General features: G+C 40.7%; 1 protein-coding gene across 5 annotated transcripts in view; it reads right to left on the bottom strand.

Moving 5' to 3' along the window:
- Positions 1-20,373, bottom strand: part of TMEM168 (transmembrane protein 168) — a 56,368-nt gene extending 35,995 nt beyond the window's left edge. Inside the window, exons 1-4 of one of the 5 annotated variants that reach the window (XM_081537139.1) lie at positions 19,064-19,397; positions 17,679-17,724; positions 16,704-16,789; positions 14,088-15,341 (exon numbers count right to left, since the gene is read on the bottom strand). In XM_081537139.1, the coding sequence (XP_081393265.1) occupies positions 14,088-15,215 (1,128 nt within the window). In that variant the 5' untranslated portion in view covers positions 15,216-15,341; positions 16,704-16,789; positions 17,679-17,724; positions 19,064-19,397. Of the gene's footprint in view, positions 1-14,087; positions 15,342-16,703; positions 16,790-17,678; positions 17,725-19,063; positions 19,743-19,941 lie in introns of those variants that run through there. The other 4 variants (XM_081537138.1, XM_081537140.1, XM_081537141.1 and 1 more) reach the window with 4 other exon arrangements.
- Positions 20,374-25,935: the final 5,562 nt, after the last annotated feature.

Below are 25,935 nucleotides of genomic sequence, written 5' to 3'. Positions count from 1 at the left end.
ACAATTGTGCTCATTTCCATGCCAGTAAGGTTATGCTCAATATTCTGTAAGCTAGGCTTTAGCAGGACATGAACCAAGAACTTTCAGATGTACAAGCTGGGTTTAGTAAAGGCAGAGGAATCAGAGATCAAATTGCCAACATCAGTTGGATCATAGGAAAAGCAAGAGAATTCCAGGAAAACATCTACTTCTGCTTCACTGACTACGCTAAAGCTTTTGACTGTGTGGATCACAACAAACTGGAATATTCTTAAAGAGATGGGAATACCAGAGCACCTTACTTGCCTCCTGAGAAACCTGTATGCAGGTCAGGAAGGAACAGTTAGAACCAGACATGGAACAACAGGCTGATTCAAAATTGGGAAAGGAGTACGACAAGGCTGTGAATTGTCATCCTGCTTATTTAAATTCTATGCGGAATACATCATGCATAAATGCAGGGCTCGGTGAATCACAAGCTGGAATCAAGACTGCTGGGAGAAAAATCAACCACCTCACATATGTAGGTGATACCACTTTAATGGCAGAAAGTGAAGAGGAACTAAAGAGCTTCTTGATAAAAGTGAAAAAGTTGGCTTAAAACTCAACATACAAAAAACTAACACTGTGGCATCCAATTCCATCATTGCATGGCAAATATTAATAGATGGGGGGAAAGTGCAAGCAGTAACAGACGGTATTTTCTTGGGCTCCAAAATCACTGTGGATGGTGACTGCAGCCATGAAATTTTTGACGCTTGCTCCTTAGAAGGAAAGCTATGACAAACAGGCAATATTAAAAAGCAGAAACATCACTTTGCTGTCAAAATCTGTATACTCAAAGCTACGGTTTTTCCAGCAGTCATGTAGAGATGTGAGAGATGGACATATCTATACATGAAAAAAGGCTGAGTGCTGAAGAACTGATGCCTTTCAGTGCTGCAGAATTGATGCTTGCGGTGCTGCACAAGACTCTTGAGAGTCCCCTGGACTGCCAAGGAAATCAAACCAGTCAATCCTAAAAGAAATCAACCCTGAAAATTTGTTGGAAGGACTGATGATGAAGCTGAAGCTTCAATACTTTGGCCACTTGATGTGAAGATCCAAATTATCGGAAAAGACACTGATGCTGGGAAAGACTGAAGGCCAAAGGAAAAGGTGGCAGCAGAGAATAAGATATTTAGATAGCATTACTGATTCAATCAACAGGAATTTGAGCAAATTCTGGGAGATAGTGCAGGACAGGGGAGCCTGGCATGTGCAGTTCATGGGGTCGCAAAGAATCACATCCAACTTAGCAACTGAACAACAACTATCTTAAAGTAGCATGAGGACTAAATACACTCAAAGTACAGAGAATAGTGGATAGCACATAAAAAAAAATAAACAGCTAATAAATAAGTCTTATTATTAAAATGAAAATATCTCTAGTATTATTTTAATTTTTAAAAGCTGGAAAAATCACAGTAAAGGACAAATTCATGTTCTTATTCCGTGAATAAAATTATACTCAGATTATTGCTATTGTTTTAGGAAATAAAAGCATCTATTCCTGTTTCATAGTGTTCTGCAGAACAGATAAAACATCAAATTAAAAGTATAAGTTTAAGCTAAAAAAAAGAGTTAGTGACCCTTCCTCTAATTGAGACCTAAATATCTCAAAACTTTAGGACGAGAAATGAGACAAAACAAAAAATTGTGAAATGTAAGCTTCTAGTTTCGGCAACAAATTTGAAAACTCTCTGCTCCCTGTGCCAAGTGAAATGATACGGCTCTCTAGCCATCTTGCTAGAATTGAAACTGTGCTGCATCCATGGATTCCCTCCTTTCCTAGGGTGTGAAACTGATCTTGTTACATCTGTCAAACTCAGTGATTGCTAGTGCTTCCCCTGCAGAGAAATTAACTGTGATTATGATTTTTCTGGTTTGGGTCAAAGGGCTCTTCCAAAAAGTTGCCTCAAAACCCCATGGACTCTGCAAATGACAGTGGGTGGCAAGGAAAGGCATATAAAATCTCATGTGAAAGATTTCAGAGAAAATCGCTAAACAAAACAGCAGGCTGTGGGAAATGTTTCCTTGGGAATCTGGACACTTTCCTCCCATTTTATCCTTATGTGAATTGTCAAGTATCGATTTTAGAAAAGCCTATGGCTGAGCAATAAAACTATCATCAAATGGCTGTGGTACTGTGTTAAGTATTAAAACTTCTTAACGACTTATTTAAGGAAAAAAGTACAAAAGTGGAAAGCAAATAGCACATTCAATGAACATAAAATGAACTGCAGGAAACAACAGCTGTAATGCTGCATTTTAAAACTGCAATGAGATTATGAACAAAACACAACAGAGGTTAATGGTAAAATTCCAGCTTTTTAATGTAAATGACTTGGAATGATATTACTGTCTTCATTCTGAAAATGTTTCATTAAATTCAGTAAAGCTAACAAAAAATAAAGCTATCCACAGGGATTAGTCAGAGATTCTACTCAAATAAAGTCAAAGATTCCTCACAAATGACATCAAAAGATAATCCATAAAAGAAAAAAAAATGATAAATTAAGACTGTAGCAAAATTAATAACTTCTGCTCTTCAAAAAACAAGAGAAAAGGTCAAACACTGGGAGCAAATATTTGCAAGTCAAACATCTGATAAGGGACTTACATCTCAACACATTAAGAAAACAAACAACTCAAATTTAGAAGTAGCCAAGAGATCTGAAATCTTCATGACAAGCAATCACATGAAAAGATACTTAACATCATTAGCTACTAGGGAAATAGAAAAGAACACCACAATGAGTTACCACTACATACTTATCAGAATGGTTCAAAAACAAAAACAAAGAGATAAATCACATATACTGCAACTGAGAACACAAAATGGTATAGCAACTTTGGAAAACAGTTTGACATTTTCTTATAAAGTTAAACATGACTCATATGTTTACCATACAACCCACACAGGTAAAATAAAAACCCATGTTAACACAAAATCCTGTCTGAACGTTTATAGCAGCTCTACTTAAAAATACCAAAACTAATTTCAGTGTCCCTTAATTGAGTAATGAACTGTGAGACTTCCACGTAATGGAATACTGCTCAGCCATAAGGGATAAACTGATATAAAACAACAATATAGCTAAATCTCATATGAATTATGCTAAGTGAAAGAAGCCAGACTCAAACAGATATGCATATATATGATTTTGTGTATACGGCACTCTAGACATAAAACAGTTCCGTTGCCAAGTACTGATGGGTGGAGAGGGACTAACGAGAGAGGGGCAGGAAGGAATTTTGGGGGTGATGGAACTGCTCCATATTTTGATTGTACTGGTCATAAAACTATGTGCACTTGTCAAAATCACAGAATTGTACACGAAAAAGGGTGAATATTACTCTATGCAAATTTTCCTTATTAAAAAATTTTTGCTGGCATCTGGTCCCATCACTTCATGGGAAATAGATGGGGAAACAGTGGAAACAGTGTCAGACTTTATTTTTTGGGCTCCAAAATCACTGCAGATGGTGATTACAGCCATGAAATTAAAAGACGCTTACTCCTTGGAAGGAAGGTTATGACCAACCTAGATAGCATATTTAAGAGCAGAGACATTACTTTGCCAACAAAAATCCGTCTAGTCAAGGCTATGGTTTTTCCAGTGGTCACGTATGGATGTGAGAGTTGGATGGTGAAGAAAGCTGAGCGCCGAAGAATTGATGCTTTTGAACTGTGGTGTTGGAGAAGACTCTTGAGAGTCCCTTGGACTGCAAGGAGATCCACCCAGTCCATCCTAAAGGAGATCAGTCCTGGTGTTCACTGGAAGGACTGATGTTGAAGCTGAAACTCCAATACTTTGGCCACCTCATGCAAAGAGATGACTCATTGGAAAAGACCCTAATGCTGGGAAGGATTGGGGGTAGGAGGAGAAGGGGATGACAGAGGATGAGATGGCTGGATGGCATCACTGACTCAATGGACATGGGTTTGGGTAGACTCCAGGAGTTGGTGATGGACAGGGAGGCCTGGTGTGCTGCGATTCATGGGGTTGCAAAGAGTCGGACACGACTGAGTGACTGAACTGAACTGAACTGGATAAAAATAAAATAACCCCAAACTACTGACATGGAAAAAACCTTAAAATGAGAAAAAAATGGCTAAGTCCATTTGGGGAATTAAGTCACAATTGTGCTCCACGAAATTAGTCTGTTTACGTCTGTTTGGTTTTACTGTTCTGGTAGTAAAATGAGACAGATTTGACTGCCTAAAAATACACTTTAAAAAATAAACCTACTCTAAAATGTCTTGTTAATAACAAATGCCCAATAGGCCATCAACTCAATAAAATCGATTATTCTACATTCCAATCTTCTCCCTTCATTCTCTCAACAGTTTTTTAACATTGACTATCCACCCTGTCAGAACACCCATCTCTACATTTCATCAGCTTATTTCAAATCCTCTTTAAGTTTTACTTTTAAACAAGATATGTTTTTCTCTTGATACTTCTATCAGTCATATCCTTACCACAGCAATCTTTCTCTGTCACCTTAGTCCAGCCCGTTATCTCTTGACCCTAGCTAGTCTTCCAGATTTTAGTGTTATCTCTGGTTTCACTGATCCTACTTGTGGCTGACTAACTGATCTAAAGACTTTAGTTTCTCATTTTTACCTAGTCTGCCCCCACTCAATCAGAAGAACTGTTTTTCAGTGGAAATCCATCCACTGAAGGATATTTTAATGGGACAGAGGGGAAAATTAATTTTATACTTTAGTATTACTCTCACAGAAATATGAAAAATGGGTTTAGATTATTAAAAAGCTTCCCTGGTGGCTCAGACGGTAAAGAATTCGCCTGCAATGCGGGAGACCTGGGTTCTATCCCTGGGTTGGGAAGATCCCCTGGAGAAGCGAATGACATACCGACTCTAGGATTCTAGCTTGGAGAATTCCATGGACAGAGGAGCCTGGCATACTACAGTTCATGGGGACACAGAGTCAGACATGACTGAGTGACTTTTAAGTTAATTAGTATCTATATCATTTATTTAGGAACATTAAGCAAAAGCAGTTTGAGAAAATCTAATTGAAAGAAGAGCGGTGAGTGGCCGAGAGGAGATACCCCATGTCCAAGGTCAGGAATGGAGGCCGTGAGGAGATACGCCACATCCAAGGTAAGGAGCAGTGGCTGCCCTTTGCTGAAGCAGCCGTGAAGAGACTCCTCATATCCAAGGTAAGAGAAACCCCAGTAAGACAGTAGGCACTGAGAGAGGGCATCAGAGGGCAGACAGACTGAAACCATAATCACAGAAAACTAGCCAATCTGATCACATGGACTACAGCCGTGTCTAACTCAATGAAACTAAGCCATGCCATGTGGGGACACCCAAGATGGACGGGTCATGGTGGAGAGGTCTGACAAAATGTGGTCCACTGGAGAAGGCAATGGCAAACCACTTCAGTATTCTTGCCTTGAGAACCCCATGAACAGTATGAAATGGCAAAAAGATAGGACACTGAAAGAGGAACTCCCCACGTCGGTAGGTGCCCAATATGCTACTGTTATCAGTGGAGAAATAACTACAGACAGAATGAAGGGATGGAGCCAAAGCAAAAACAACACCCAGTTGTGGATGTGACTGGTGGTTGGAGAAAGGTCCGATGCTGTAAAGAGCAATATTGCATAGGAACCTGGAATGTTAGGTCCATGAATCAAGGCAAGTTGGAAGTGGTCAAACAGGAGATGACAAGAGTGAATGTCAACTTTTTAGGAATCAGCAAACTAAAATGGACTAGAATGGGTGAATTTAACTCAGATGACCATTATATCTACTACTGTGGGCAGGAATCCCTTAGAAGAAATGGAGGAGCCATCATAGTCAACAAGAGAGTCCAAAATGCAGTACTTGGATGCAATCTCAAAATGACAGAATGATCTCTGTTCGTTTCCAAGGCAAACCATTCAATATTACAGTAATCCAAGTCTATGGCCCGACCAGCAACACTGAAGAAGCTGAAGTTCAACAGTTCTATGAAGACCTACAAGACCTTTTAGAACTAACACCCAAAAAGATGTCCTTTTCATTATAGGGGACTGGAATGCAAAAGTAGGAAGTCAAGAAACACATGGAGTAACAAGCAAATTTGGCCTTGGAGTACAGAATGAAGCAGGGCAAAGACTAATAGAGTTTTGCCAAGAAACACACTGGTCATAGCAAACACCCTCTTCCAACAACACAAGAGAAGACTCTACACATGGACATCACCAGATGGCCAACACTGACATCAGACTGATTATATTCTTTGCGGCCAAAGACAGAGAAGCTCTATATAGCCAGCAAAAACAAGACCGGGAGCTGACTGTGGCTCAGATCATGAACTCCTTATTGCCAAATTCAGACATAAATTGAAGAAAGTGGGGAAAACCACCAGACCATTCAGCTATGACCTAAATCAAATCCCTTACAAATATACAGTGGAAGTGAGAAATAGATTTAAGGGACTAGATCTGATTGACAAGAGTGCCTGATGAACTATGGATGGAGGTTCGTGACATTGTACAGGAGGCAGGGATCAAGACCACCCCCAAGAAAAAGAAATGCAAAAAGGCAAAATGGTTGTCTGAGGAGGCCTTACAAAGAGCTGAGAAAAGAAGAGAAGCGAAAAGCAAAGGAAAAAGGAAAGATATACTCATTTGAATGTAGAGTTCCAAAGAACAGCAAGGAGAGATAAGAAAGCCTTCCTCAGTGATCAGTGCAAAGAAATAGGGAAAAATAATAGAATGGGAGAGACTAGAGATCTCCTCAGGAAAATGAGAGATACCAAGGGAACATTTCATGCAAAGATGGGCTCAATAAAGGACAGAAATGGTATGGACCTAACAGAAACAGAAGATATTTAAGAGGTGGCAAGAATACACAGAAGAACTATACAAAAAAGATCTTCATGACCCAGATAATCACAATGGTGTGATCACTCTCCTAGAGCCAGACATCCTGGAATGAGAAGTCAAGTGGGCCTTAGGAAGCATCACTACGAACAAAGCTAGTGGAGGTGATGGAATTCCAGTTTAACTATTTCAGATCCTAAAAGATGATGCTGTGAAGTGCTGCACTCAATATGCCAGCAAATTTGGAAAACTCAGCAGTGGCCACAGGACTGGAAAAGGTCAGTTTTCATCCCAATCCCTAAGAAAGGCAATGCCAAAGAATGCTCAAACTACCGCACAATTGCAGTCATCTCACACGCTAGTAAAGTAATGCTCAAAATTCTCCAAGCCAGGCTTCAGCAATACATGAACCATGAACTTCCAGATGTTTAAGCTGGCTTTAGAAAAGGCAGAGGAACCAGAGATCAAATTGCCAACATCCACTGGATCATCGAAAAAACAAGAGAGTTCCAGAGAGACATCTATTTCTGCTTTATTAACTATGCCAAAGCCTTTGACTGTGTGGATTACAATAAACTGCAGAAAATTCTGAAAGAGATGGGAATACCAAACCACCTGACTTGCCTCTTGAGAAATCTGTATGCAGGTCAAGAATCAACAATTAGAACTGGGCATAGAACAACAGACTGGTTCCAAACAGGAAAAGGAGTACGTCAAGGCTGTATATTGTCACTCTGCTTATTTAACTTACATGCAGTGTACATCATGAGGAACACTGGGCTGGATGAAGCACAAGCAGGAATCAAGATTGCTGGCAGAAATATGAATAACCTCAGATACGCTGATGACACCACCCTTATGGCAGAAAGTGAAGAAGAACTAAGGAGCCTCTTGATGAAAGTGAAAGAGGAGAGTGAAAAAGTTGGCTTAAAGTTCAACATTCAGAAAACTAAGATCATGGCATCTGGTCCCATCACTTCATGGGAAATAGATGGGAAAACAGTGGAAACAGTGGCTGATTTTATTTCTGGGGGCTCCAAAACCACTGCAGATGGTGACTGCAGCCATAAAATTAAAAGACACTTGCTCCTTGGAAGGAAAGTTATGACCAACCTAGAAAGCATATTAAAAAGCAAAGACATTACTTTGCCAACAAAGATCCGTCTAGTCAAGGCTATGGTTTTTCTAGTGGTCATGTATGGATGTGAGAGCTGGACTGTAAAGAAAGCTGAGTGCCGAAGAATTGATGCTTTTGAACTGCAGTGTTGGAGAAGATTCTTGAGAGTCCCTTGGACAGCAAGGAGAACCAACCAGTCTATCCTAAAGGAGATCAGTCCTGAATATTCATTGGAAGGACTGAATTTGAAGCTGAGATTCCAATACTTTGGCCACCTGATGCGAAGAGCTGACTTATTTGAAAAGACCCTGAAGCTGGGAAAGATTGAGAGCAGGAGGAGAAGGGGACGACAGAGGATGAGATGGTTGGATGGCATCACCAACTCAATGGACATGAGTTTGTGTAAACTCCGGGAGTTGGTGATGGACAGGTAGGCCTGGCATGTTGCAGTCCATGGGATTGCAAGGAGTCAGACACAGCTGAGCGAGTGAACTGAAGTGAACTGAAAGAACTTAAGATGATCTCATGGAACACTGGGTAGAGCAGAGAAGATTACATTAAAATTAAGTTTAAAATGTTAGTTGTATCATACTGTTCTCCATAGTGGCTGTGCCAATTTACATTCCATCAATAGTGTAAGAGGGTTCCCTTTTCCCATACCCTCTCCAGTATTTATCATTGTAGACTTACTGATGATGGTCTAAAAAAACTGAAAAGAGAACTACCATATGATTCAGAAACCCCACTGCTAGAGATATATCCAGAGAAAATCATAACTTGATAAAATATATGCACCCCAATATGCACCACAGCACTATTTACACTAACCATGACATGGAACCAACCTAAATGTTCACCGACAGATGAATGGATAAAGGAAATATAGCACATATATACAATGGAATACTACTCAGCCATAAAAAGAAATTAAATAATGCCAGTTGCAGCAACATGGATGGACACAGACCATCACATTAAGGGAAGTAAATCAGAGAAAGACAAATATGGTATCACTTATATGTCGAATCTTAAAAAATTATAGAATGAACTTATTTACAATACAGAAACAGGCTCACAGACCTAGGAAACAAACTTATGGTTACCAAAGGGGTAAGGTAGGGAGGGAGGGAGGGATAAAATTAGGAATCTGGGAGTAACATACATAAACCACTATGGAAAAAATAGTTAAACAACAAGGACCCACTATATAGCATAGGGTACTATAGTCAGCATTTTGTAATATCCTACATGCGAAAAGAATCTGAAAAAGATTATATGTGTGTGTATATATAAACTGAATAACTTTGCTGTACACCTGAAACTGCTGCTACTGCTGCTAAATCGCTTCAGTCGTGTCCGACTCTGTGTGACCCCATAGATGGCAGCCCACCAGGCTCCCCCGTCCCTGGGATTCTCCAGGCAAGAACACTGGAGTGGGTTGCCATTTCCTTCTCCAATGTATGCAAGTGAAAAGGGAAAGTGAAGTCGCTCAGTAGTTTCCAACTCTTAGCAACCCCATGATCTGCAGCCTGCCAGGCTCCTCCGTCCATGGGATTTTCCAGGCAAGAGTACTGGAGTGGGGTGCCATTGCCTTCTCCACACCTGAAACTAACAACACTGTAAATCAACTATACTTCAACTTAAAAAAAGTTAACTGCATCAAAAACAGAATGCCTACACCACAGCCAGAAGTTATCAAATAGCAACTAATGCATACCAAACTCTGATAGAGGACATCCCTGGTGGTCCAGTGGTGGACAGTCCACCCATCAATGCAGGGGACACACCTTGATCCCTCGTCTGTGAGGATGCCACATGCCAGAGGGCCACTAAGCCAGCGTACCGTAACTACTGAAACCCACATGCCCTAGAACCCATTCTCTGCAACAAGAGAAGCCACCACAATGAGAAGCCAGTGCACGGCAACTAGAGAGCAGCCCCCACTTGTAGCAACTAGAGAAAGGCCACGCGTAGCAAGTAAGACCCAGCGCAGCCAAAAGGAATAAATATCAATTTTGACAGATACACATTAGTCTTGAATAGCTAACTTAATACCTTGCTACTCAATGGGTTTACTTCTATCTGCATCACTTTTAAGATTTTTAGAAGGTCTGCAGTTTTAGGCTCTCCTCCCAAATTACTTAATTCTAGTCTTTAGAATTTTAACAAGATCTCCATATGATTCCTACGTATATCAAAGTTTGAGAAGCACTGGCCTAAAACAAGAGTTGGCAAATTCTGTAAGAAGCTAGATAATGTTACATTTTGCAAGCTATTAGGTCTCTTTTTTTAACTATTCAACTATGCTGCTTACCATGAAGATAAAAATGTCAATACATAAGAAAGTATAATTAAAGATGTATATACACCTAGAAAAAAACAGAGCCCCAAAATACTTAAGGCAAGAAAGTGACAAAATTGAGAAACACACAATCTAGTAATTTAACAGAGATTTTCAGTATCACTCTCAGAATTTTCAGTGTTAGTCTCTCAGAATTAAACAGAAAATCAGCAAAGACATAAATACACAAACACCACCAACAACCAACTTAACCTAGCTGATATTTATAGAATGCTCCAATCAACAACAGCAGCAACTTACTCTTTTTAATTAAACATGATGTATTCTCCAGAAGGGAGCTTCCCTGATGGCTCAGCGGGTAAAGAATCTGCCTGCAATGCAGGAGACAAAAGAGATGCGGGTTTGATCACCAGCCTGGGAAGATCCCCTGGAGAAGGAAATGGCAACCCCACTCAAGTATTCTTGCCTGGGAAATTCCCATGGACACAGGAGCAGGGCGGGCTACAGTCCATGGGGTTGCAAGAGTCAGACACAACTTAGCGACTAAGCACACACACACATTCTCCAGAATATAACACATGACAGACTACAAAACAAGTTTTAGCAAAACACTAAAATCATAGAAACTATGTTCTCCAGTCACCTGGGCTTATATTAGAAATCTATAACAGAAAAAATGTGGGAAATCCCCCAAAGATTACAGTATCACACAACAAACTTTTAACTTTAACATAGATCAAAGAAGAAATTTCAAGGAAAATTAGAGAATATCTTGTGAGACAGCATTGTACTGTTTTAAGAATAAAATATATAGAACAATGGAACAAAAAAGAGAGCTCAGAAACTGTTTTTGGACAAAGGTGCCAAGTCAATTCAACAAAAGAAAGGATAGTCTTTTCAGCAAACGGTGCTGGAACAATTAGAAAGCCATGTTAAAAAAAAAAAATTCCTCACCTCATACAATAACAAAACTTAACTTAAAATGGATCGTACAACCTAAATGTAAAAGCTAAAATGATAAAAGTAAAGAAAACTATAGGAGAAAAATCTTTGTAACCCAGGCCTGAGCAACATTTTCTTAGATATCATCCTAAAAACTGCAGTACATAAAAGAAAAAGTTGACAAACTGGATTTGTAAAGTTAAAAGTTTGCACTCTTCAAAAGATATCATAAAAAAAAAAAGACTTCCCTGGTGGCACACTGGATAAGGATCCACCTGAGAATTGTGGCAGAAGACACAGGCTCAATCCCTGATTGGGAAGATCCCACATGGCATGCGGAGAAGGCAATGGCACCCCACTCCAGAACTCTTGTCTGGAAAATCCCATGGATGGAGGAGCCTGGTAGGCTACAGTCCATGGGGTCACGAACAGTCAGACACGACTGAGCGACTTCACTCTCCCTTTTCACTTTCATGCATTGGAGAAGGAAATGGCAACCCACTCCAGTGTTCTTGCCTGGAGAATCCCAGGGACGGTGGAGCCTGGTGGGCTGCCGTCTATGGGATCGCACAGAGTCGGACACGACTGAAGCGGCTTAGCAGCAGCAGCAGCACATGGCATGGAGCAGCTAAGCCCATGCACCACGGTTGCTGAGCCTGTGCTCTGGAGCCCACGAGCCCCAACTACTGAGCCTGTGTGCCTAGGGCCTGTGCTCTGCAGTAAGAGAGGCCACCGCAATGAGAGGCCCAAGCACCGCAACGAAGGGTGGCCCCCACTCACCACAACTGAGAAAGTCCATGCAAAGCAATAAATGCAAAGTAACAAAGACCCACTGCAGCCAAATAGAAAAGAAATAAATTAATTAAAATTTTTAAAAAAGAGATAAGCCACATAGGAGGAGAAAACATTTCCAAATCATATACCTGATAAAAGGCTTCTAGTAAGAATATAAAATGATCCTTTAAAATTCAATCTTAAGATTGAATTTAGACCCAATTTAGATCAAAGAAAGATTTAAATAGATATGTCAGCAAAGGTAAATGAATGACTAACACACATATTAAAAGATACTCAACATCATCACTCATTACAGACTGATTAAATGCAAATTAAAACCACAATAAGTTACCACTCCACATCCACATTGAGGGGCATTCTCAAGTAGATCAACTTTAAGAAAGGAGAGTGGAAGGTAAGAATCTGGAAACTGATTGTCTTAAAATTATCTTCACTGACATACTCAATGGAAAGCTTCTATGTATCTCCAGTAGTACACATACCATGTTTAAGACCACTTGTATAAGAAAAGAAGAATTTGGTGACTTACAAAATATTTGGTTAACAGGATCTGATGATCTGGAAAGGTGTCAAAAACGAATGAGGCTGATTTGGGAATGAAAAAAAGTAGGGGTGGGAAAGGAGCAAGCAGGAAGGATAGAGAAGAGGAAGCGGAAGGAGAACTTTTGGTAAAGTTCTCATCCATCAGCATCGTTCTGATAGTCCTGAGCACTGGCAAATAGGTTTTTTTTTGTTTTTTAAATCATCTGATTGACTCCCACACAGATTCTGTGCCCTAGCCCGCAATGACTAATAAAATGCACCATGCCCAGGCAAGTCTCCACATCTTCTCTTCAAACACTCATATCTAGAAATCACTCCATTGCAACTAACTAGTGCGAAGCAGAGAACTGCACCAAGCAAAATTCACCTTCATTTTTGCCCTACATCCCAACCTGATATACTCAAATTATAGTATTTTTCAAAGTGTAATAATAATTACTGGTTTACATGCCTGCCTCTTCTGCCTCCTATTAGAGACTGTGCCTTTTTTAATGACAGAGGAATTTTTCATTCATCTTGAGATCTTCAGCCTCAGTATGCTATGGGATTTTCCAGGCAAGAATACTGGAGTGGGTTGCCATTTCTTTCTCCAGGGACCTGTTATATAGTACGGTCAATAAATGTTCAGAGAATGGAAGGCTGATATAAACTACAGATATAAACTCCAACCATTTAGCTTGAATGTCTTTGTCTACAAAAGATTTTTTAAAAACATATTGTAAGCAAATGTATTGTAAAACTAATTTTTCCTTTCTTAGGAGAGGCCCTAATCTGAACTTAAGAATTTGATATGGGGACTTCCCTGGTGGTCCAGGGGCTAAGGCTCTGTGCTCCCTCCCAATGCAGGCGGCTTGGGTTCGATCCCTGGTCAGAAAACTAAATCCCACATGCCATAACTAAGAGTTCAAATGCCACAACTAAAGATTCTGCATGTCTCAACGAAGACTGAAGATCCAACATGCCACAATTAAGACCTGGTGCAGCCAGATAAATAAATAAATTCTTTTAAAAAAAGAATCTGATGTATTATTACATATCTAATCAACTTCTATATAAAACCTTTAGGGAAATGAGGAGACCAATGGACTAGACAGAAGCTAGGCAACCTTGTTCTGGCTAGTACCAGTGACTCTGGATATGTTTTCTGACTTTTGGTTTCTTCATGTGTAAAGTGAAAAAATTAAAGAACAATCTCTAAGCACCCTTCAAATGTTAATATTATAAGAATCTTTAACCCATGAAGTGTTTCACTAATCAACAGTCAGAAGATAGGAGACATATCACATGCTGAGTATTCCTAATATTTTGGTGCCTCTTGCTAGAAAGCAAATGAAATTATCCTGTCAATATTCATTCAGTACTCAATTCCAGAAATAAAACTAAATAAGTGCCCCGCCCTCAACATCTACTTCTGAAATTATGAGCTTGACCTTTCAGTTCTAATAGGTCAACTCTTGAAGCAAACATTTAATCACATATCATAGGCATTGACATAATAAACAAACTGTAAGCTTACCTGCCAGGAAACTGCTCCCAAAATTGTTGTTGCAAGAAGACTGAAAAAAACTAACTGCTCTGAAATTAAGCAAAAATGACGCATCCCTTTGGATGCCATGATTCTGTCAAGGCTATTGTTATCTACTCTGTGGGTAAAACATACCTTATGGCAGTCATTTAATTTGGTATGGAATCCCCAAAGAGTTAAAAGAAAAATAATATGGCAAATCATCCAGAAAATTCCAAAAATGGAAAAGCCTGGTATTACAAAATACCAGAGATGAGTGTCTCTAAGTTTAAATGCTGAAAGAACGAAAAATGTAAGCTCAATCATCCCCGTGAAAACAACTGAAAGTCTTCTGCAAATTCTTCCACGGTACAAAAAGGGTTTCCACCTTTCAGTCACTGAAAGTCCACTAAAATAAATGTCAAGGAAAGGATCGGTTATCAGGCAAATAAAAAAACAGGCAAAGGCAACTGGATTTTTGGGAGTTTCCAATGAGGAGAAAAACAGCAAGACTGCAAAAATAACTAAGTTTGGAATAGCTAGAAAAGACTTCATTCTCAGGTCGATAATCAGCATGGCCAAAGCTACAACAAGTAAAATGACACTCAGAGACTTTTCCACCAACATAGTTGTGCTGGCGATGGCAAATCCAACAAGCTCCAGAAATTCAACTGTGGTTAGTAAGGTGGGCCGATGACGGACATAACCAGAAATTCTCTCCACCAAAGAGCACAGTATCCTTAATACTATGGAAGTTAGAAGCAAATATTTGGTTGATTCTTCTTTGACATCATTTTTGAAGGATGAATTATCAAGAAAACACAGGAGGCCAAGCAAGAATCCAAACCAAAGATTGGAGAGACTTAAACTTGCTGCTTTCATCGAAAAATAATAATAGAGTATGCTGGCAATTCCGAGAACAAAAAGACCAAGAATAAAAATGACCAAAATTAAGGAATTTGCTGTTTTTTCCCATCTTACATAAAGACCTAAGCATATAGCAACCAATAAGTTGATTCTGGCTAAATAGCCAAGGTAACGCACTGAAGAATGCATGTTCACTTCTCTGTTTACTTCTTCCAGTCTTGTCATTGCTAAATAGAGACAATGACTAAAGCAGTAACGCAGTGATTTACACATTAATCTGTCAATCTGGGCTTTCTCCCCACGTTATGAAAATTAACTGCTTGTATTTCATCCAGCAAATCCAATGTATCTGTAACTCCTATTTCAGCACTTTCTCTGGTGGAATTTGTTTACAGTGATCTAAAAAGAAGAAAAAATATTTCACTGTTAATTTTATGTAATTTACCTTTCACATATATCTTTCTTATAAAAAAATAATGACTAAGTGAGAAATAAACTTTGTTTGGATACCCAGTTTAAAATCTGACTTGCGTGTATCTAAATGGTAACTGTCTCTGGCTTAAAAACTCTTCCGTTTATCCAAACAAAAATGGAGAGTTGTTCTACTTATCCTATGCTAGGATTGTATGACTAGGTCGCCATCAACAAAAATTTTTCCAGAAATGGTGAGGAATTCACCTAACCCATTTTTATTCCAATATCCAGTTTTTCAACAACGTGCAATGATGAGATATTCAACTCAGCTTAGATGTAGCAGATGGGGCTGGAATAGTGGAAAGCTAGTCAACTCAAACAAAATGAGGGACGTCATTATTACCTCTAACTTGAAAAGCACCAGTATCCAATAATAGCAACCATTGCCACCTGCCTAAAATCCTCCACATCTTTTTACCAGTTACTTCTAAAATGCTATAAAATCTTAGTCTTAACACTGTTTCACTAATAAACTCATTAGAAGTTTAACTGTATTAAAGTTACTCAGTCACCAAAGTTGATCCATCATTCTCCCTGTACTTTTCTATTAAGTTGCTTTGATGATCAAACATACAATCTCTGTAGCAAACCAATTCTGGACCTTTCTAGTCAAAACTGTAAAACTGAAATGCTGGCCAATATTTATTGTAAAGTAAATTTTAAAAACTATGATTTTACTTTCAGAAACTTACCACAACAATTATTTGTTAAAGAACTCAGATAATTATTTCAATCTTAAGGACCCCTTCAGGTTGCACTTCAAACACGACACCATCAAACAAAATGATTTAACTATCTACTAGATAATTCTTCAAATTTTCTAGTATGCTATTTCAGACAAAATGATACACGCAAAGGTTTATGGTCACACTGAATATCCACTGAGAACTCAACAAGATTAAAAACTCAAAAAGGAACTACTTTGCAATCAGCTTATTTATGCTTTCTAACAGCAGGACACTAAAAGAGCCAAGAAAAATATGAGATAACCTGAATTACCCATACGGCTGCAGAAGGATGACATTGGGTGACAACTTTAGGGTCTCTGGGAGGTTCAAAGTACTATTACTAACTTACATGTTCAACAAGTATATTTTTTACAGCTAAGTTTATTTAATTAACCAAGAATTATCATTTCCCTCAATTACATTTTCAATCATTCCTTAAGATACCACACACCACTAAAGAAAATATCTTCCTTTGGTATATTTAGGTTTTATCTTTTTACTTAAGTATGAGAAACTGACACTATCTAGAATGCACTGCATTGTTACAAACATCACTTACACGTGCTATATAATCGTTCAACAAATATGCTGGAATACACGTCCTCTAAGGGTTGATGGTACAGTCTGGGTTCAGATGACTGAACACTGTTGGAGAAAAAAAAAAAAATCACACACCAGACTAAATGGTTGCAACTCAACTCATAAGACATACTTCTGTGTTTCTCTAGTCAACACTCTCATTCTCTGGGGCTAGGCAAGCCTCTCTTCCCTATCCTCAAATCTCTGACATCCACTTCTGACCAAATTCTTACCAGATGACTTTGTCTCCAATGAAGTCATCAAAAGGGAGCTTACCTGAGTTTCCAACACCACAAACTCACTTATATCTACCATCTTCTGATTTAAGAAAAGAAGGCTCTCTGGCTGATCGAAGGCTACATCTTTTAACCGTACTTGAGACTCTTCCTCTCTGTCTCTTCCAGAACTTCACACTCTCTCCTCTCCCTTCAAACTCCTACTACTCTTCTCTTATCCACTGGTGCTTAAACATTTGTAAAGCTATTTAAAAAAAATGATACCAAAAATATACATATATACACACACACAGAAACAAAACTAAAACTCAATAATCCGTATCTCCTCCTCCAAGTTCAGCCATCTGTCCCCTTGACAGCCAATATTTGATTGCTTTACTTCTCACACGAACTAAACCACGTTTTCCACTACACAACAACAAACTGCTCTGCCAAGTCCTAAAATAACCTAAATTCCTAAATCCCATAAGTACTTTATACTCATTATCTTGCACATTCATCAAACAACCTTTGACATATTTTTGACTCCATTCACCTTCTGAAACCTGCCCTTCCTTTAGCTTCCAAAGACCAGTCTTCAGAATTTCTTCCTAACTCACTGATCTCTCCTGTTTCCTTGCAGGTTCTTCATTCTGAATCTATCCTTTGGATGTTCAAACCCAAGCCTAGGCCCTTCTCTCACTATACACTTAAATGTGTATTAATATATATGAACCTACCTGACAGAAATGAAAGCACTAGCTCTGTCCTGCACTGAGGTAAAAGCTTAGAAAAAAAAGTAAAGGAAAACATGTAAATAATAAAGTATAGCACATTCACAGCATGGGATATATGCAGTTACCCTGTTATGGGCCAAAATCAGCATGGCAGAATATTATTTTTTTAAATGGCTAATTCACAAAAGTCTTTCCCCATTTTAACCTTCTTTAAAAGACAAACATCCTGAATCAAGAGAGTAAAACAACAAAGCAGTGCAATCCTTCTCACTGGGTCTGCCAGCACAAATGAGTCAGTGGGAATTACTTGAGAGGCAGATAAAAAAGGAGCACAGAAGAGCCCAACGAATAAAGAAAAAGTTAATAATTGTCAGGTCTGTTTTATAGCACCCTATATACTATTCTAACCCTCCTCTCTTTCACCACCTATATTTAATGGTCACCAAGTCTTGCCCACTCTTCTTCTTAGACACTTCTTAAAATGTTTCTACTTCTTTCCATCCTCAACATCACAACCCCAATTGTGGCCACCATCATCTCATGGTTGAATGTCTCCTTATATCCACGCTTGCCCTTCTCCAAGAAGTTTCCTTTTTAAAGCCAAAACTTGTCACATCATTCTGCTATGTAAAAGCCTTCAAAGGCTTCCCATCACTCTAAGCAATAAAATCTAAACTCCTTAAAATGCCTTAGGAGGCTTTCCTCATTGGATGTGAATAACTCTCCGCCTCATCTTTTACCATTCTTTGTATTCTAGCCACACGGATCTTTCAGTTCTGAACTACACTAATACTATTCTCTCTCCCCGTGTACTCCTTTCTCTCCTCCAGACCCGACTATAGGTCCTCACATCTGGCTCACTCCTACTCTTCAGGTCTCAGCTTCAATCATTTCTTAGGGCAATCACCTTGACTCATTTATATGATCCACGTATTTTCTGTATAATAGAAAAAATATTGATCATCAACTGTTTAATATCTGCATTCCCCACTAGATCACAAGGTCTCTGAAAGTTTGTCTTCAAAACTGTACACCCAGGGCTTAGCAGAAAGTTTGACTCCAAGTAGATATTCAACAAATACGTGAAGAAATGAAGACTGATACAGAAATAACTATATTTAATAACAACGTCAATCAGTTATAGGACGCATATTAATATACAAAGAGAATAAACAAGTTGTCTAATAACCCACAACTACGAAGTCATAGAGCTAAGGGAGATACCATGAATGTTTGGCTTGTTTCTCTCTGTCTTACTCCAGCCTTCACTTAACTCATCCAAATTCCTCCAAACCGGCAAGTTCTCTTTTACGTCTTTCTAGGGAATGGTTCACTGAGCCCAAGAAACACTATCACATGCATCGTCTTCTGACTCAGAAACTACTTACGTCCAGCCTAGGGGAAGTGTCAAAGGCTGAAAAAAATCTACAGAGCAGCTAGGGTCGGGGAATTCCAGTGCTTCAGTTCTATGAATTCATGAGAACTCCTCTTTGGACCCATCCCACACGAGGGGAAAGGCACCTCGAATATTAAATCCCTCAGCAATACGGCAGCAATAGCAATTCTTCTTCCATTCTGTCTCCTCCTAGGAGGAGGCCTAAGAAGCAGCCCGGGTGTTGGGGACTACAAGTGGGAACCCAGCTGAGTGGGGAACCGCTGGGGGATACGGAGAGGCGCCCTGCCTTCCATCCCCCACCCCACACCATCAACTTCTACCCAGGCAGGTATCCCTACCTCCGTCCCGCGAGGCCGGCCGGGAGGAGCTCGGGGCCCGCACCACGCCGAGCCCTGCGCGCTGTCTGTGCCCGAGTCTCGCCGCCCCGCCGGTGACCCCTTGTCCAGGACTCGGCCGTTGCTACCAATGCTCTCTCAGCCCTCGGAGTCGGCCGTTGGGCCAGCAGGGGAAAGGAAGGGCCTTTGCGGCTGAGCCTGCGATTAGGAGCGGGGACACGGCACTCCAGGGGAGTCGAGGGCCCCACGCCACACGCACTAGCACAGGCCAGTCTCGTCGGGAACTTTCTCCGTTACCGGCCCGGCTGCGGCCGCCATATTCCCGCCGCCGGATTCGCGACGGTACGGAACGCCGCCGGGGTCAAGCCGCGCGACGCGCTTCCTCCGCGAGACCCGGCAGCTGGCCCCCGGCCCCGCCCAAAGCCGCCGCACCGCCGCGGGCCCAGGTGCTCTCCGCACTGCGCGAACGCAAACGGCTCCACCTGGGGCACAAGCCGTTCTCTTTTCAGACCTAGAAGGGGCGGGGAACTGGTACCTGGAAAACCACGAAGGATCGACCGTGTCCATCAAGCATCTAGGCCGCCGCCTCCGGTTGGACCGAAACTGGGGCAGGACGGGCAGGCAGGCTACCCAAGGACAGTAACTACTGTAGGAGGCGTTGCTGCTCTTTAGTATTTATCGCATAATATATGGCTTTGTGTCCACTGACCAGCTAAAAGCCCAGGCTCATTAGTCTCGCCTTCAAAGCCCTTCTGGCTTCATCTTCTAATTGAAGCCTCCCTTTAGTCCACCGCCTAGGTCTTTATTCCGCCAACAACGCCGAGTTCCCCAGTCCTGGCCTGCTCCATTCCCCTGGTCCCCCAGTCTCTTACAAGTTCACCCGCCCCACAGCCCGAGGGGCCTTCAGAGTGCACGGCTGATTCTCCTTTGTGTCTGAGCTCCCTGAATAAATGTAAGGGGATAGTACTCAGAGGCAGCGTTTCACAACAGCTGTGGAGCTGATGATTTGCAGTCTGGTTTCTCCTATTCGTGTGTGCAACCTCGGTTTCTCCATCTAAAAAATATTGTGAATATTCAGGGAAACTTTTTTTCCTGGAATCATAAGGTACTCAAAAAGTATGAATCCCCCCCTCCTTCTCCAAGAAGCACTTCCTGTTTGCCAGTCTTCTGTCCCTACCATTATTTTCTACTGTTTATAGCTCTTGGTGGTGGCAGTTTAGTCGCTAACTTCGTGTCCGATTCTTGCGACACCACGGACTGTAGCCTGCCAGGCTCCTCTGTTCACGGGCTTCTCCAGGGAGTGGGTAGCTATTTAACTTTAATCAACACACTTCAGGGTGGGTAATTAGCATTTGAAAGACAAATCAGAACTCTTCAAAGTTGGATGCACAAGTGCCTACAGTGCTGCTGCTGCCGCCGCTAAGTCGCTTCAGTCGTGTCCGACTCTTTGCGACCCCATAGACGTCAGCCCACCAGGCTCCCCCGTCCCTGGGATTCTCCAGGGAAGAACACTGGAGTGGGTTGCCATTTCCTTCTCCAGTGCATGAAAGGGAAAAGTGAACGTGAAGTCGCTCAGTCCTGTCGGACTCTTAGCGACCCCATGGACTGTAGCCTACCAGGCTCCTCCATCCATGGGATTTTCCAGGCAAGAGTACTGGAGTGGGTTGTCATTGCCTTCTCCAAGTGCCTACAATATCAGTAAGTAAATCTTCACTAGAGGTATGCTAATTAGAAGAAAAGATTAGAATTTTTTATTGTGGAAATAACTGGTGATCAGGATATGTAGCTGGCTAGACTATTGTACAGGCACTTCTGTCTTTGCGTAAATGTGGTGTGTCTGTTGAGTCTAGCAGAGGGACACCCATCAGAGTGGCTCCTTTGGAGTCTAGACTTCTGTTTTGTACTTTGTCACAAAATATTGTGTGTGTGCTGTTATTTTGTGTGCCTGCTTGTTGATGAATATTTGTGTAATACTATTCTGTCTGAGACTTGCTTTCATTGTAGGACACTATCTAGGGCCAAGGGAGGAGATGAGTACCTCTCACCCATCTTCAGCTGTTGAAATCTGCCACCATTTGCTAAAAGGACCCAACGATTGTGAAGGCCAAGTGCTGCTTATATTCATTCACCATATTTCTTGCATTTATCATTTCCTATCAGCTTGCACCGGAGAAGGCAATGGCACCCCACTCCAGTACTCTTGCCTGGAAAATCCCATGGACGGAGGAGCCTGGTAGGCTACAGTCCATGGGGTCGCTAAGAGTCCGACAGGACTGAGAGACTTCACTTTCACTTTTCCCTTTCATGCTCTGGAGAAGGAAATGGCAACCCACTCCAGTATTCTTGCCTGGAGAATCCTAGGGACAGCGGAGCCTGGTGAGCTGCCGTCTATGGGGTCTCGCAGAGTCGGACACGACTAAAGCGACTTAGCAGCAGCAGCAGCAGCAGCAGCTTGCACTGCCCCTATCTGAGCTGAGGTATTGACCCTGAATTACTTGAGTAACTTCTATGCTGGTCACCTCCCTGTCAGCCTCACCACAGCCTAACCCACCACACGGGGCCCCTGACAGATATACTCTGCAGACACTCTGTGTCACTTCTTGCATTAAAATCAATGAGTTATACAAACTAGAAAAATTAAGTCCAAACTTCCTAATCTGGCACCTGAGGCCCTGTGGGGTATGTTCTAAGCCCCACCCCCTTGCCTGGTGCCATTTATCTTGAAGCTAGAAGTGTTCGGGTCAGTTCTTGGACATCTGCCACATGGATAGCCAAACACCTGGATATGAAACAGCCACCTGAGAACTATTTCAGTGACAGAATTTAAGCTGCAGTTACTAATGACAGTGTAATGATCCTAACTGGGACATCCATTCTTCCAACACTTGCTTCTCTGCAGGCAAGATCTGTGTGTTCCAGGCCAGGAATTTCACCAGAGGAGTTACTTCAGATTAAGAACACCTGTTGAAAATAGAATCATAATTTAAAAAAAAAAGAGGAGGGGGAAGCACCCATGGCAGGAGAAATGGATGATCTTACCATTTCAGTCCTGTGTAGAAAGGGGGTCACAGATGGCTCCTACATTATTTCTAAGTTCTCTCTTATTTTTCTCCTACTTCTTTCAATTCTTCAATCCTGTTCTTGGGCTAAATCAACTCAGGTTCTCCATAAGCAATCTTCTTGGCCTGATTCCTTTTTATTTCTATGTAATACTTTGAGATTACAGTTATTTCACTTCAAACATATAATCAAATCTTTACAAAAATACAATGATGTAAATATTTTCATCACCATTTTATAGATAAAGTATCCAAGGTACACTGTCCCAGTGCAGGGACTTAAACCTTGGTCTTTGGGCTTGAAGTCCTAGGCTATCAAGTACAACTTTCTACCATTCCCCTTTACAGGAAACACAGTCTCATTGTTGCTGTTCAGAGTAAGCAAGGAAAGGATTACAGTGTTCAGTCCCGGTACACTTACTGTAATCATCTGGAAGATATTTAGCCTACACACCCATACAGTCCAGATCAATTAGAGTCTCTTCTGCAGTGAGCAGTGAGTCCTAAGTAGATTGTGTGCATTTTAAAAGACCCTCCCTTTCACCTCCCCAGTGATTCTAACATGAAGCAAGGGTTGAGAACTACTGAATTATTAGTTCTGTTAGTGTAGTGATTCTCCAAGTGTTAGAAATGCAGATTATCAGGACCTACCCCCCAGGTCAACTGAATCAGAAACCCAAAGCATAGAGCCCGATTTCTGGATTATGTTCAGATGTATGTATCAGAAAGCTCATAACTGACTTCATGGAAGTTAATTTCTAGAAGCAGGTGTTCCAGAGCAGATGTGGTGCTTCTCAGTGTTAAAGTTCCTGATTCCTTCCCCCTTGTTGCCCTTCTATTCAAGGCATAGCTCCCTCCTCAGTTCAAGATGTCTGCTTAATTTCCATCTGTCACTTCTGAATTCTCATCAACAGGAAGAAGGAAGTACAAGAGGCAAGGGTATTCCCCCTCACCCCTACTTTAATGATACTTCTTGGAAGCTGTATAAGACACTTCAGCTTATGTCACACTGACCAGTATTTAGCATTTATAGAATCTGGGAAGTGTGCCATGTTTTTGAGTGGCCACAATCCCATCCAAAAACCAGAGTTGTCTTTCTGAGAAATAAGGGAGAAAAAATAATAGATGACAAGAAGCAGTCTTTTCCAGAGCTTAGCTAACTTTGCATCTCCTTGCCTCTCCTGCATTTCAGGCAAATTCTTTACCACTGAGCCACCAGGGAAGCCCTCTCTACTATATCAGTGATGGCAGATTTTTGATCATGTGCTTGAACCATGATTTAGTGAACATTTTCCTTAATTTTAAAAGTTGAGGATGCATTTGCTTTTTACTATTGAAAATACTACAGTGGTGAGCACTTAAGCTCATTGCACTTGTGATATTATTACATTTCTGAATATTATTTTGAGATAGATTCCTAGATGGGTTAAAGAATATGAATGTTTTTAGGACTCTTAACTAATACTGCTGATTTTCTTACCAGAAAGGAATCAGTCTGTGCTACTGCTGCCAATGAACTACATTTTCAGCTGCAGAATGTCTTGTCTTTGAAAGTTTTTTTTTTTTTTGCTAATTTTCCTTTGACATTTAAAAAAAGTTATTTTATTTTTGGCTGTGCTGGGTTTTCATTGCTGCATGGGCTTTCTAATTTCGACAAGCAGGGGATACTGTCTAGTTTTGGTGCATGAGCTTCTCATTGTGGTGGCTTCTCTTCTTGCAGAGCACAGGCTCTAGGGATTGCAGGCTTCAGTAGCTGTGGTGCACAGTCTTAGTTGCTCTGCAACATGTGGGATCTTCCTGGATCAGGGATCAAAACTTTGTCTCCTGCATTGGCAGATAAATTCTCTACCACTGAGCCACAAGGGAAGCCCTTTCTTTGACATTTTGGAAATAATGCAGGGACGGGCATCACTTATATTTGGTGCTTCCATGATGAGAGATACCCATATTTAGGTAAATTGCATCTAGACTGGTTATGAACAGTGTGCCACAATTTCATGAACAGATTTCATTGATATGTACCACTAGATGCAACAGTGCCAGGATATGCTATTCTTCAATTTTAAAGTTTTTCGTTAAGTTTTTCTTGCTTTATATTAATGCTAATGTGTTTCTTTTCTTCAGTTACATTGTCAGTCCTAAAGAGCACAGATGTTTATTCCTTACAGTACCTAGTCTAGTGTAATAATGTAGTAATGAAGCTTCAACTGATGAATCAAGCAAGGCTAAGGAGATGGTTTGACATTCTAACTCCTATCCTGTAGCTCATTCCAGTTGGCACCATTCTCCAGGTCACTGGGGTCCCTCCTACCTTGATAATATTTCTACTTACACAAGCTCCAGATCTTTTCCTCTCCATCAAAATATTATCTTCTTAACTTTCAAATTCCTGACTTCCTACTTTTCAAGTAACCTGGACTCTGGTACTTTGATCTATACTCATATTTCAATGAAACTAAAAAACATGTAAGTTCCTTTTTACAGTCAAGCCATTAGACCCTCTGTCTCAAGTCTGTTTCCTAAGCATCTTTCTACTTCTAGACAGGCTCCAGGGATTTAGCCTGCTTACTTCTCTTCTTTCCAGCAATCATGAATTTTTACTTCTAGGCCTGCTTTGGGAAACATGTTATCTCCTAGATACCTAGTGAAAAGTCCTGGGGTGATTTAAAACCTATAATTGTTTCTGAATGACTTCATCTTTCCTACATGTTTTAGCATGTCTGGGCAAACTCACATCCAAACAGGGCATAGGAATTTGAGGGAGAACTAAATTAATAATGGCCGTGGGCATGTTTGTATTCTTTTTCCTTGGAAGAAGAGAATGGGAATAGCTAAAGTGGCATTAGTTAATTGTAAGAAAGATTTGTAGGTCTAGGGTATAAATGTAAATAACTTAAATGGAGATTTATAACAGCCTTAAGTGGAATATATCTCTATGACAAGTCATTCTCCTCAATATCTGATTCTCCCCACACAAGCTCAAAGGTATATGGAAAAAATATCATAAGGAGACTATACTGATTTACTTGGTTGTGACTGCCCCTTCAACAGGTTAGATATACATGCAATTCAAAGATGTATATGTATTATCCTGGCTCTTCTCTGAAGAGTTGTAAATAGGCCCAGAGCCAGGAAACACTTTCAGGGATTGTTTTGTCTTTTTAGTAATGTTTCCTACTACTATTATGGTTTACGTGGCCATTCAAATCCAACAATAAAAACAAATTTATGTTTTACAGTCTTCTAATTATTAATGACAAATTCAAGAGACAGTTCTGCAAGTCATCTGTTATTGTTCAGTGGCTCAGTCCTGTCTGATTCTTTGCAATCCCATGGACTGTAGCACACCAGGCTTCCCTGTCCTTCACCATCTCCCAGAGTTTACTCAAACTTATGTCCATTGAGTCAGTGATGCCATCCAACCATCTCATCCTTTGTCATCTCCTTCTTCTCCCGCCTTCAATCTTTCC

Source organism: Giraffa tippelskirchi, chromosome 10 (assembly GCF_054371585.1).
Source record: "Giraffa tippelskirchi isolate mGirTip1 chromosome 10, T2T-mGirTip1v1.2.pri, whole genome shotgun sequence".
Lineage (NCBI taxonomy): Eukaryota > Metazoa > Chordata > Mammalia > Artiodactyla > Giraffidae > Giraffa > Giraffa tippelskirchi.
The sequence above is the reverse complement of the archived record's forward strand: the minus strand, read 5'-3'. Positions and strand labels throughout refer to the sequence as shown.